We start from the raw sequence: 13,889 nt of genomic DNA, 5'->3' as shown, positions 1-13,889 counted from the left end.
TATAGTCTAAAATACATAATCAAACATTTTTTAAAAAGTATACACATATACTTGTTTGACTAAACTATATTCCAGCGAAATGAACATACTACGCCCCAAAAAGTAACAACTGAAATCTCTGTTTTTGATTGTATTTTTGATTTCTATTACAGAACATTGCTTGTTGTATGAAATTGGGTTGGCAAGAGAAAATGCTCCACTAGATCAGAGGTTCACAAAGCGTGGTTCCCAGGTGGTCCCCAGAAAAACCTTAAGTTGTCTGAAAGTAATTTTTAGTCATTTAATTTTTCTGTACACATTTTAGGTGAGTTTTAGCTAATATTTTAATGTTTACTGAAATTTAAATTAATGGATGAATTGTTATTGAAGAGCATAAAGAAGTAACTATTGTTTGAAAAATTCAAAAACAGAAACTATTGGGTATCACTTTTGTTGTCTGTACAGTGGGAGAGTAAGTACATGATTTCTTCTTTCTTTAATGATGGGTTTATTTCAACAAAAGGAGAATACCAACAAAAACTCCTGAAAATACATTCAATAAAGGTTATAAATTATACTGAAATATGTATTTTGTACCCAAGTACAATATATCTTAGTACTTAGTGAGAAGCACAGAGGTCTAGCTTTTCTTGGTCACCAGTGATGCACACATCTCAATAGGAAATTTGATCCACTACTCTTTACAGGTACTCTCCAAAACCTGGGCGTCTTGGAAGTTTCAGCTACATTTACAGATTTTCTATGGAAATCATGTCCAAAGACTGGCTCGGCCACTTTAGGATGAGTCTTCTTGAATTACTTGTTTGTTGCCTTGGACTTATGTTTCTATCCACATCCTTCAGTGTTCTGGCTGAGGCTTCTCGTGGAAGATTCTAGCATAGAAACTCCACTAAAGCAGAATGTTTCCACCTCAAGTGTGGCTTCTTTCTCCCCAAAGCTTCTTGCTGATGGCCTTGTAGCCCAGTCCAGGTGGTGCTGGTCTCCAATCTTTCTCTGAGGCCCATGATGGTGGAGCACTTTTCTAAAGGGACAGTACTATATTGTGTCACGATCGGTTTCTGGTTTTCTTTGTTCCCCCTGTGGTTTTGGAATACACATTTTTGAGCAGCAATTTACTCTTGCTTTTCCCTTCCTTGCAATTGGGTCCACTTTACCACCACCTTCCTGACCGTGACAGTGCGACCGGATGAAGAAATGGAAATTTAACTCTTACTTGGAAACCCGTTTAGCCCAAGTGAGCGCAGTCGTGGTCTGTTCACCCACACCCTATCTCACCTCATGTGTCTGACTCGCCTTTGTCTTTTTTGGTGAAAGTCTGTCATCTGGTCCTGAGTCCGGTAGGGTAGCTTCTCACCAGTTAACTTTCCCCTTTAGCCATGTGGCTTCAGCGACCCACGGCTGAAGGCTGATTGCACCTTGTGACCTACCGGTTCGCCATGTCTTCAGTTCCTGTCCTAGCTTCACAGCCGGTTCCAGCCAGTTGACCATTACAAGATAAATCTTGACTCTTTGACCTCCCTCCACCCATCCCAACTCCAACCCTTCCTTGGTCAAGCACCCTAAGCGGTCTCTACTTTGCTGACCTTGCTATCCTTGCTGGACCCTGGATGGTTCACGGCAATTAAGCTGGTCCTTTGGCGTACCACTGGATGGAGCCCGCATTCCACTAATGCAACACGTACCACACTTTGAGAATCATTACTCTAGATGATTCCTCCTCCTGTTTGTGATTGCTACTTTTTTATGTTGAACCTAAGGCCTTCCTTCCCCTATCCTTTTTTTTTGTTTTAAAGTTTGGGACATGTTCTTATTTTCGTACTTTTTAGGGGAGGGAACTGTCATGATCTATTTCTGGTTGTCTTGTGTTTTGTTCAGCATGTGCTTGTTTGTGTCCTGAGTTGCACCCGTGTCTTGCTCTGACCTCGTTTCCTCCAATCAGTGCTCTCCTTTGTCTTGTGTCTAGTCCAGGAAAATTGAGTTGTCTAATTAGTCAGTGTATTTGGTTCTCATGTTGTTGTCTCACTTTTGTTTGGTCGTTTGTGGTGTGTCCTGCTTCAAGCTAGTCATTATTTTCATGCTCTTAGTGTTTTTCTGTTTTTTGACATTGTTGTTACTTTATATGTAGTACTTTTGATTAACTGGGTTCCCCGAGTGGTTGTGGAAGAAACTTTTTTGAGCAGCACGGAATTTTCTGTCTTTCCAATTGAGTCCGCTGACCGTGACAAATCTGTTTGTTTTTATGGGCACATGACCGGTCTATAGGAGATCAAATACTTATTTCACTTAATCAAATAGAAAATAATTTACAACTTTTATTTAATGTTTTTTGCCAAGGAAACAGAAACCATCATAAAATATTGGATGTCCTTGTCCGGGGGTAAACTTACTAAATTAGTAGTATATGTATTTGTCCCTCTGGCGATTGTTTTGGGATATAGAGAGTAGGTGGTGTGAATGTTTTTTTAATTGGTGAAATGGTCATTTTTCTGTGAAAGATTCGAGAAACCATGCTTCAGTCTTCTTACCTGAATGGATAAGCGTAATGGTTTGTAGCCTGGCTGCTCCTCCGGTTTCTCCGGGTCAAACTTTGTGTTACTATCTCGCATGAAGCGAGGCTTAAGCACATAGCCACAGGAGCCATTTTGTCTAAAAAGCCCATCATTCAGATCCATTTCCAGCCCTGCTGTCTGGAAGTTCAGAGCCACTTTGGAGAAGAAAGACATTTGATATACAGTATGTAATGCGAGACAGGCACATTTTTTTTCTATAGGTTGAATTAGCAAAACTAAACATTTTCTTCACCTATCTGGCACCCCAAGTTCCACATCTCCTGAGGATTATAGTTAGATGAGTCGGTCCTAAGGCCACTGGGGTAAATCCTGCTTAGATGTACTGAATTATGCTGCACAAAGTCTGATCCTGGGGAAAAAAATCATCACAACATATATGTCAGATTATTCTACTTTTTGTTCTGTTGATGGCATCGTGGGACCTCGAAGTGCACATAAAAAACTGAAATGTATTTTACCATTCATCAAATACAAAGTACATTGTTACCTGCTTCCTTTGCCAGCCTCTTGGCCTTAGACTCAGAGAACGAAGACATCTCATTGTATTTGGAATTCAGAGGAGCAAGTTTAAAACCACGGAAAGGGACACTCTTGCAGTAAACCACCAAATCGGACAACTCCCTCGAGAGTTTGGACACGGCTTTCCGTGCAACGACCTATAGAAAAAGATCTATGATGAGCAAAGACTGCCTGGTCTGGCAAATCAAACTATGTAAAACTGCAGACATTTGACCTATCAACAAAAACAAGCGTTAACTCAAGTCCTAATGATCAGGAAAACACTCTTCTGATTTGTTTCTTTGTGCTTATCGTCTTTGTATGATGTATTTTCTTTGAAAGACCTTAACTATGTGTTAGAGTCTTTTAATCATGAGTCGTCTTATTGTTTGTAACTATTGCTTTCCACGTCACATGTTTAGTCATGTGTTACTCACTAAAGGAGTCTTAGATGTGTGGCTAGATGAAGGTTTGCCAACATGTTTACCTTCTCGGGTGCTGTTAGGTCTTCAAGAGAGCGGTTGTCAGCACCACCGGTGGACATATCCTCTTCATCACTAACATCGTCTGCATTAGCTTCATCAAGGGACCCCTCTTGACCAGCAATTTTCTTGGCTTTCAACAAAATCTTCCCTTTCAGCTCCTTCAGATTTTAACAAGAGTTTAGAATGAGTGTTATGTGCTGCATGTAGTACTGTGAATAGATTGGAGTACTCTCAGGGGGGTTCTACCTTCCTGCACTTTACTGTCTCTTGCAGGCACTAAAACACATTTTGGATTATGAATTGGCTTTGTCACTCGCACGGACTCATGCACTATCGCTTTAGTATTGATTCTCTAAGTGCTGTCTGCCAATGGAAAGTAATTTGAAACTAACTTTTAAGAACCTCAATGTTCAAATTCAACAATCAGGGTGTTTGTTTTATTGCATGTACGTAACGGCTAACTCAAGGTGTCTGTCTTAGCAGTGCAAGATGTAAACGCAGCATCTATCCATCCATCCATTTTCTTCCGCTTATCCGAGGTTGGGTTGCGGGGGCAGCAGCCTAAGCAGAGAAGCCCAGACTTCCCTCTCCCCAGCCACTTCGTCCAGCTCCTCCCGGGGGATCCCGAGGCGTTCCCAGGTCAGCCGGGAGACATAGTCTTCCCAACGTGTCCTGGGTCTTCCCCTTGGCCTCCTGCCGGTCGGACGTGCCACAAACAACTCCCTAGGGAGGCGTTCGGGTGGCATCCTGACCAGATGCCCGAACCACCTCATCTGGCTCCTCTCGATGTGGAGGAGCAGCGGCTTTACTCTGAGCTCCTCCTGGATGACAGAGCTTCTCACCCTATCTCTAAGGTAGAGACCCGCCACCCGGCGGAGGAAACTCATTTCGGCCGCTTGTACCCGTGATCTTGTCCTTTCGGTCATAACCCAAAGCTCATGACCATAGGTGAGGATGGGAACGTAGATCGACCAGTAAATTGAGAGCTTTGCCTTCCGGCTCAGCTCCTTTTTCACCACAACGGATCGATACAGCGTCCGCATTTCTGAAGACGCCGCACCAATCTGCCTGTCAATCTCACGATCCACTCTTCCCTCACTCGTGAGCAAGAATCCTAGGTACTTGAACTCCTCCACTTGGGGCAAGATCTCCTCCCCAACTTGGAGATGGCACTCCACCCGGGCGAGAACCATGGACTCGGATTCTGAGGGGCTGATTCTCATCCCAGTCGCTTCACACTCGGCTGCGAACCGATCCAGTGAGAGCTGAAGATCCTGGCCAGATGAAGCCATCAGGACCACATCATCTGCAAAAAGCAGAGACCTAATCCTGCAGCCTTTAAACCGGATCCCCTCAACGCCTTGACTGCGCCTAGAAATTCTGTCCATAAAAGTTATGAACAGAATCGGTGACAAATGGCAGCCTTGGCGGAGTCCAACCCTCACTGGAAACGTGTCCGACTTACTGCCGGCAATGCGGACCAAGCTCTGACACTGATCAAACAGGGAGCGGACCGCCACAATCAGACAGTCCGATACCCCATACTCTCTGAGCACTCCCCACAGGACTTCCCAGGGGACACGGTCAAATGCCTTCTCCAAGTCCACAAAGCACATGTAGACAGGTTGGGCAAACTCCCATGCACCCTCAAGGACCCTGCCGAGAGTATAGAGCTGGTCTACCGTTCCACGACCAGGACGAAAACCACACTGTTCCTCCTGAATCCGAGGTTAAACGCAGCATGAAAAAGACAAATGTGAGGTAATGCAATATGAGCTAGTTAACATTTCATCACTCTTTATGTTGGTAAATACTAATACATAGTCAGTAGTATTGACAATGTAACATTTAAATCTTGGAATGCACGGGTCTCTAAAGTGCAGCCCGTAGCATGTTTTTTATTGGCCCATGGCACATTGCGGAAATATAATTAACATCCACAAAATGAATAAAACAGAGCAAAAATCCTTAATGCAAAAAACAAAAGTTGATACTGAAAATCCTTTTGTCACCTGTGACATAAAGATGACCCAAAAAGTTTGTCTTTAAATTCAGCAGATCCTTGCATATTTGCCGATGTCTTTCCTGTTTGTAAATTGTAAACTGTGTTTTTTTTATGCTGACTTAAACTGAAAGTAGTTTGACGACGCTATCAGCAGGGAAAATAAGAGAGATGCATCAATGAATCCAGCAGTAGACGCTAGGGGTGCTCAAAAAATATATATTCACATTCGAATTGCGATTGTTATTTATTCCGATTCGACATTGATTCATAATTTTCAAGAATCTTTTATTTTCACAGATGATTTTTAGGCCATCTCAGCGCTTACTCCCATGTGTATGTCATACAGCCAAGAAGAGCTTTTGTAACCTGTTTTGAAAATGTATTTATACCGAATAATATATTGCGGTTTAAATCAAGAATCAATTCTAGATCAAATTTTCACCCGAAAATCGGAATCAAATCGTGAGTTGTTGTAAGATTCCTATTCCTTGTAGACACTGTACCACTAGCCCATTCACACAACATTTTTCAGCAGGAAGATGCTTTGACAAGACATGTTGTAGGACTGCACATTTTGTGAGGACAATACTTTACACTGGTAATTGTTTTTAAAATGTGCTTAATTACTGTTTAAGGCATAATATAGCAGTTAAAGTGGCTGTTTATGGGTTTGGTGTGGATGAGTTCTTGAAATTTAACCCTTGTGAATAGCGGGTGTCTACAGTATCTAAAACAGTTTTTTTGTTCTGTTTTGTTCGTTTTTACAAAATTGAAAATATTGAATATCAAAATGGCTCCTAGCCTCCTATCGATATGTTAATATGTAGCCTTTGGTGGAAACAGTTAGGACCCCCCTGTTGTACAGTAATGTTTGTGTGTTTGTATAGTGATGGCAGTCGTATGTTCACTGTTTGAAATGGAAGGAAGTTGTTTGACCTGTGGAGAAGGGAGATTCTGAGATGCCTGTCCCTCCAAAAGGCTCCTCAATAGTGTGTCACCTAAGATTTGGCTAAGGTGCTTGGCCATTATTGTCTGTTGTTCCACACCACAGTGGTTCTCAAGGGACAAGATGACTGGAAAGTCTGATGTCTGTACAACAGGAAGAAAAAGACACAAAGTTTAAATAAAGTAGATAGTTTTTTTCTGTGATTGAATCTGAATTGTAGATTGCTTTGAAAAAATTTGAATTTTTGCTTTAAAAAGTTTTGTTTAGGAATCAAAAACAAGCAGTTCCCAATATGACTTTGGTAAGTACATACAGTAGAACAAATCTGTTCCTATATTTTGTTTTATTTACTGTCCAGCGCTCCTATTTTGGTTTCCATTTAATCTTTGCCTGTTTTTTCCCCCCCCACTATTCTCCAGTCTGGGCACTGGCTTCCTCACCTATGCCTGATTGGCAATCTGGACACACCTGTTCCTGGTTGCCAATCGGTATGTTTTATATACCAGCCCTGTACTCTTCCTTGTGTTTTGCTTGAAACTCTATTTTGCTTCTTTGTTTTATGGCTACGCTACTCATTGTGTTAGCTTTCTTGCACTCCAGAGCTCCACTATTTTTTTATTTTCTGTACTCTACCTCAGTGGTTCTCAACCTTTTTTCAGTGATGTACCCCCTGTGAACATGTTTTTAATTCAAGTACCCCCTAATAAGGGCAAAGCATTTTTGGTTAAAAAAAATTAGATAAAGAAGTAAAATACAGCACTACATCATCAGTTTCAGATTTATTAAATTATATAACAGTGCAAAATATTGCTAATTTGTTGTGGTCTTTCTTGAACTATTTGGAAAAAAGATATAAAAATAACTAAAAACTTGTTGAAAAATAAACAAGTGATTCAATTATAAATAAAGATTTTTACACATAGAAGTAATCATCAACTTAAAATGCCCTCTTTGGGGATTGTATTAGAGATCCATCTGGATTCATGAACTTAATTCTAAACATTTCTTCACAAAAAAATAAATCTTTAACATCAATATTTATGGAACATGTCCACAAAAAATCTAGCTGTCAACACTGAATATTGCATTGTTGCATTTATTTTAACAGTTATTTTTGACAGACATTTAAAAAAAATCTCACATACCCCTTGGCATACCTTCAAGTACCCCAAGGGGTACGCGTACCCCCTTTTCAGAACCACTGCTCTACCTAATTGCACTTTTGTTTGTTTTGCTGTGCACTCCCTAGCTGCACTAGTTTTAGTTGTATTTAATGGGGTATCATATTTTCTGCACGCCTTATCCTGTCTCTGCATTCTGGGGTTTCAGACAAGCATAAGACACATACCTCATAATTTGTTTCTTCAGAATCAACTATTTGAATTGTCAAAAAAACATAGTTTTATGGAATCATACCATAAATGCATATTCCTTGAGTTTTACAATGATGTCTTTGAAGAGGATCTTGGAAGTCAGCGTGTGGCCGTGATACACCACTGGCTCCCCGTCGCTGCCGTCCCAACAGTCCACTTCCACACAGCGACAGCCTCTCTTCAGGGCCCTGTGTGCACACACACATCAACTCTTTTACAGTGACTTGATCTTGTAGTTATTTAGTTCGATATGATGACTGGATGGTATGCGGCATATAATAGAACAAATACAACCATGCAATATGTGTGTTTTTTGAAAGAATTACATTTGTGTTTGTTTCAAACCAACAAATGGATTTTTTCCAGCATGAAATCAGATTGGTTGCATGTAAGTTGACTCATTGTACTTAAATCCAAACTGTCCGTTTTTGTTTATATCAAGGCAATTTGATACAGTGGCATCTTGGTTTTTGACTTGTTGTATATTTGTTGGTCGTGTGATGGGTGATGAGCCAAAAAGTATGGGCCTGATCACTCCTCTGCTGTCTTCTTGGACAACTGTCCTTAAATACCTTTTACACGAAGACAGTTACTCTTTGTTGTTTTAGCCTCGTGACCGGCCAGTTTGGACAACACCCAGTTTGTTGCTTGGCCAGTAGGCCTATTTCCTGTGATCGGTTTGAGTCGGGTGACCGCCGACCCCTATCCTCTACTCCTACTTGTGAGGGCTTCCTACCAGATGTTGCTAATGTATTTACACTTCCTCCTAAAATCCAAACCTGCATTCCTGTAGGATTCCAATTTCCTTGGGGCAAGAGCCACCACTCTCTGGAGAGTTTGTGATGGACATGTGCACTTTTGAAGCTAAATAAGGGCATATTTCCTTAGTAGAATAATCCTCTAAAGGATTCTGTGACCAAATACAAACACATGCTACTTCACAATCATATAAGAAAATAGTAAACGGTATATTTCACTACAGACTTAAAACACTTTTTATAGGTAATCATTTATATGCAGAAAACATGTAAAATGTGCATTTAACATCACTTCCACAATAAGAGGAGAGGAAGAAGAACAGACCCATGAACGCCATCTGCGCACTTTTGCTATGACTTCTTTAGTTGGACTATTACTGTATGCTACAACGTTTCGGCTCTATATCAGCCTAAAGCTCAAAGACTAACAGTGTATGAAAACTGGGACATATTTTTGGTAAAAGTTTAGCCTAAAACCAAATGGTACTAAATTCAAGGCGTATTAAAACCGAGGTACCACTGTACATCTACAGTAAGCTACTGAATATTTAGAAGATGCAGGGCTCACTGGATGTATGCTTCCAGGCTGCTTTGGCCCCGCAGCTGATCCTCCAGCAGGTAAGTATTGTGTGAGGAGCAGATGAAGTAGTGGCTAAGTGGTTGGCTCATGTCCTGGTAGAGGCCCAGGTGTTCTGGTCTGAATATGGAGCCCTCCTGAGAGCACAGGTACATCTGGAAGCCTTCCAGGGACATAGTACCTTGCTTCTTGGCTGGATAAAGAGAGACGAGAGACACAGTGATCTCCAGATGTGCATTTGCAACTATTATTAAACAGAGAGGGTCAACATTCACAGTGTACTTTACATGGAGGGATTCATAGTCCGGCAATATGGACATGAGACGGAATCACTGGTCAGACTACAATATTGGAGAACTGTACCTAATTATTGGCAAGACTAAAATATTGGGGAACTGTACCTAATGACTGGACAGACTATAATATAAAGGAGCTGTACCTAATGACAGGTCAGACTAAAATATTGGGGAACTGTACCTAATGACTGGACAGACTATAATACAAAGGAACTGTACCTAATGACTGGTCAGACTAAAACATTGGGGAACTATACCTAATGACTAGACAAACTACAATATTGGGGTGCTGCACTAAATGACTAGACAGACTTCAATATTGGGGAGTTGTACCTAGTGACTGGACACACTTCAATATAAAGGACCTGTAGCAAATGACTGGACTGACTACAATACTGGGGAACTGGACCAAATGACTGGACAGTCTACAATACTGGGGAACTGTACCAAATGACTGGACAGACTACAATATTGGGGAACTGTACCTAATGACTGGACAGACTACAATATTGGGGAACTGTACCAAATAACTGGACAGTCTACAATACTGGGGAGCTGTACCAAATGACTGGACTGACTACAATATTAGGGAACTGTACCTAATGACTGGACAAACTACAATATTGGGGTGCTGCACTAAATGACTAGACAGACTTCAATATTGGGGAATTGTACCTAGTGACTGGACACACTTCAATATAAAGGACCTGTAGCAAATGACTGGACTGACTACAATACTGGGGAACTGTACCAAATGACTGGACAGACTACAATATTGGGGAACTGTACCAAATGACTGGACAGACTACAATATTGGGGAACTGTACCTAATGACTGGACAGACTACAATATTGGGGAACTGTACCTAATGACTGTACAGACTACAATATTAGAGAACTGTACCTAATGACTTGACAGACTACAATATTGGGGAACTGTACCAATTGACTGTACAGACTACAATATTAGAGAACTGTACCTAATGACTGGACAGACTACAATGCTAGGGAGCTGTGGAACTTTGAAATATGTCCTATTAATTTCAATGGGAATTTCATGGAAATTTCGGGAAAAGCGGGAATTTTGGGGAAAATGTTAAAAGACTGTTCTGAAGTAGTAACATTTTTACTTGAGGAATGGTATTAAGGAATTCCAGGAAAACTGGGAATTTTTCCAGTTAAAAAAACAACTTTGTTTTTTGTCCTGATTAAGAGGAATGTTTGGACGGTGGAACGGTTGGAGTGGGTTGAAAAATGTGTGAGGAGTAGTTGCCAGGAAAAAGGGTTTAAAAAAAAGGGAATTCTGTGAATTCCTGGATTTTTTTAACTTGACATTTCCAGGATGAGTGGAATGTGTTGAAGGTGGAATGGTTTGAATTGGTTGAAAAATGTGGAAATGGTGGAAGTTTAAAAAATGGCCAATTCATTTTGAATGGGAAAAATGTCCTGGAAAACCTGGAATTCTGGGAATTTTTAGAATTCGTCAAAGGGAAAGCCCGCGATTCCCGAATAGGCTGAACAGTTTGAAGTGGGAACGGTTCGAATCGGATGAAAAATGTGAAAGGTAGAGAGCGCCAAAATCGTATCAGCCGGAAACTGGCATGCTAATCGCTAACTGACAGCTAGTTGGCAGCTTGCACCAGCTAATCACTAGCTATCTTAAATGCTAATATGTTTTTATTTTAAACTTCAGGGTTGTCCAAACTACGGCCCGTGGGCCAAGTGCGATTAATAAGAACTAATTTTAAACATCTGACAGTATAATTGCTGCATGCCACTGTCCCGTGGACATTTAGGTTAATGACCATTAATTGTACATTGACGTGTACACAGCACAGCATTATGATATATGACCTAATCCAAACAACCTTTCCCACTCGCGGCGCACATAAACTAACAGAAAAAGTCAACACACATGGTCACGCGTGACAACTTGTATACTGGACTTTGTGGATGTTATAAAAGAAAATGTCCAAGCACAACACATAATTCAAAATTACACCTGTTTAAACCCCCTGCAAAGCATGATGGGAAAAATGCAAAACACTCTCTCCACAATTATCCATATTTGGCGCTTTTAACTGCTTGATATTTCTGATTGATTACAAATAGATATATTGTTACTTTACAAGCAGTCGGCTAATTCGCCCAATCAACAAAAACATTTGCAACCCCACTCCAGTACCTATGCAGACCCCTAGGAGTCACGGGCCCCTGTTGAAGGTTAATAACTGACCTGTTTCCGATGGTTCATAGCGGTCGATAAGCTCCCGGGCATGTCGGGCGATGTCTTCTCCCTCCTGTTGCTCCACCTTCAGGAAGCTCTCCAGCTCCTCCAGGATGAACTTCTCTCCGTCTCCAGAGTAGTCCTGGAACACTCTCCACACCTCATCCCTTTGGGTGAGCATCTTGTAGAAGAGGACAAACTGCTCGCTTTCCAAAGAGCCACTTTCTGATTGGTCAGCCATCTGTAAACCAAAGGAGAAGACCTCGGTTTATAACACACACGTCAGTGGGTCAATCATCCAAATAATACCGTGAAGAGATGAAACGCATGGTCCTCATTCATTTCCACGTTCATCATCTTCAACAGTGTCCGCACTTCTTTAAAGTTCATCTTCCCGTCTTTATTTTTGTCAGCTTTGTGAAACCAGTCCCGGACCCACCTGGCAGATTGTCAAGGAAGCTTGGATTAGAAGTTGGCTGAGTGACTCAAGTCTTTAAAGGAAGTAAGAATTAGAGATCGACCGATGTGGCTTTTTTTTAACCGATTATTAATAGTCAAGGTGACCGATAACCGGAATTTGGAGCTGATATTCATTTGCAGTAAAAAATAATATTAAAACATGAATAGAATATGTGAATAAACAGCTGGACAAGGCTTTAAGTTGTTTTTTAACATTACTTTTTAGGAAACGTCGGACCGGTACAACATATTGTTTTGTGCGGCGCTAATGTTGTAGTTACGTTAACACCAAGAAACATCAGGGAGTTTCACAAACACATTTAATACGTGTTTTAAAAACAAGGGTAGACGGGGCGCCCCTGCTTATTTCAGCAAGACGATGTCAAGCCATGTGTTACAACGGCGTGGGGGTTGGGGAAATCAAATAAAAAAACAGTAAAAATGTAAGAAAAAAAAATCAATCAATCAATCAAAGTTTATTTATATAGCCCTAAAGCACGAGTGTCTCAAAGGGCTGCAGAAGCCACAACGACATCCTCGGCTCAGATCCCACATCAGGGCAAGGAAAAACTCAACCCAACCGCAGATGTGGGGACCCTATCCCCCCCACAAAAAGAGAAAAACCCTCTAATTTAATGAGAAAAAAACTGAAATTATGTTGCTTGGTACTAATAATCATATGCTTTGCCGCTTATAACACATTTATATTCATACTTGCCAACCTTGAGACCTCCAATATCGGGAGGTAGGGGGTGGTGGGGGGGGGGGTGGTTGGGGGCGGGGGGCGTGGTTATTTACAGCTAGAATTCACCAACTTGAGTATTTCATATATATTTCATATATATATATATATATATATATATATGTATATATGAAATACTTCACTTTCAGTGAATTCTAGCTATATATATATATATATATATATATATATATATATATATATATATATATATATATATATATATATATATATATATATATATATTTATTTATTTATTTATTTATTTATTTTATTTTATTTACATAAAAGAAATACTTGAATTTCAGTGTTCCGGTGGCTATCCATTAGATGGCAGTATTGTCCTGTTTAACTTCTCCGTTCATGATGAGTATATCATTTCGGCCACCGTGTTCAATGGAGAAGTCTGTTCTACATATTTACAGGCAACATACACCTTCCCCTTCAAACTGTCCTGGATGAACTGAAATTCTTGTTTCCATTCGTTTTGGAACTCGCAAGCGTATTTCTTCATCTTGCTCGTCGACGGCGTCGCCATGTCTGTAATTTCCTCGTTCTTCTGCTTCGTCTCCTTGTTGTGTGCGCAGTTGTGCACTCTACTCTCTAAAAGCCCTAGATGTTATGACGTCATTGGGCAGGCAAGCTGTTTATATTGTGGGAAAGCGGACGTGAGAACAGGCTTTCCCCACTCAGTCTCAGGTCCGCATTGAGCTGGAGGGGGCGTGGCCTCCAGCTCCGGCTGAATACCGGGAGTTTGTCGGGAAAAAATCTCTGCCGGGAGGTTGTCGGGAGAGGCGCTGAATACCGGGATTCTCCCGCTAAAAACGGGAGGGTTGGCAAGTATGTTTATATTGTTAAATATGTATAGCATCTGTTTATAGCATTTTTATTTTTTTTTTACAAAATATGTTTTAAATTTTCATATGTTGCCCTTGGTGGAAGAAGTTTGGACACCCC

General features: G+C 40.9%; 1 protein-coding gene across 1 annotated transcript in view; it reads right to left on the bottom strand.

The window, feature by feature from the left end:
- Positions 1-13,889, bottom strand: part of plcd4a (phospholipase C, delta 4a) — a 28,854-nt gene that overhangs the window by 1,203 nt on the left and 13,762 nt on the right. Inside the window, exons 5-13 of the mRNA XM_062067548.1 lie at positions 12,044-12,173; positions 11,744-11,975; positions 9,204-9,405; positions 7,921-8,065; positions 6,495-6,647; positions 3,556-3,711; positions 3,058-3,226; positions 2,803-2,919; positions 2,526-2,704 (exon numbers count right to left, since the gene is read on the bottom strand). Of these exons, the coding sequence (XP_061923532.1) occupies positions 2,526-2,704; positions 2,803-2,919; positions 3,058-3,226; positions 3,556-3,711; positions 6,495-6,647; positions 7,921-8,065; positions 9,204-9,405; positions 11,744-11,975; positions 12,044-12,173 (1,483 nt within the window). The remainder of the gene's footprint in view (positions 1-2,525; positions 2,705-2,802; positions 2,920-3,057; positions 3,227-3,555; positions 3,712-6,494; positions 6,648-7,920; positions 8,066-9,203; positions 9,406-11,743; positions 11,976-12,043; positions 12,174-13,889) is intronic.

This window comes from Entelurus aequoreus, linkage group LG13, assembly GCF_033978785.1.
Source record: "Entelurus aequoreus isolate RoL-2023_Sb linkage group LG13, RoL_Eaeq_v1.1, whole genome shotgun sequence".
In the NCBI taxonomy this organism is placed as follows: domain Eukaryota; kingdom Metazoa; phylum Chordata; class Actinopteri; order Syngnathiformes; family Syngnathidae; genus Entelurus; species Entelurus aequoreus.
The sequence above is the reverse complement of the archived record's forward strand: the minus strand, read 5'-3'. Positions and strand labels throughout refer to the sequence as shown.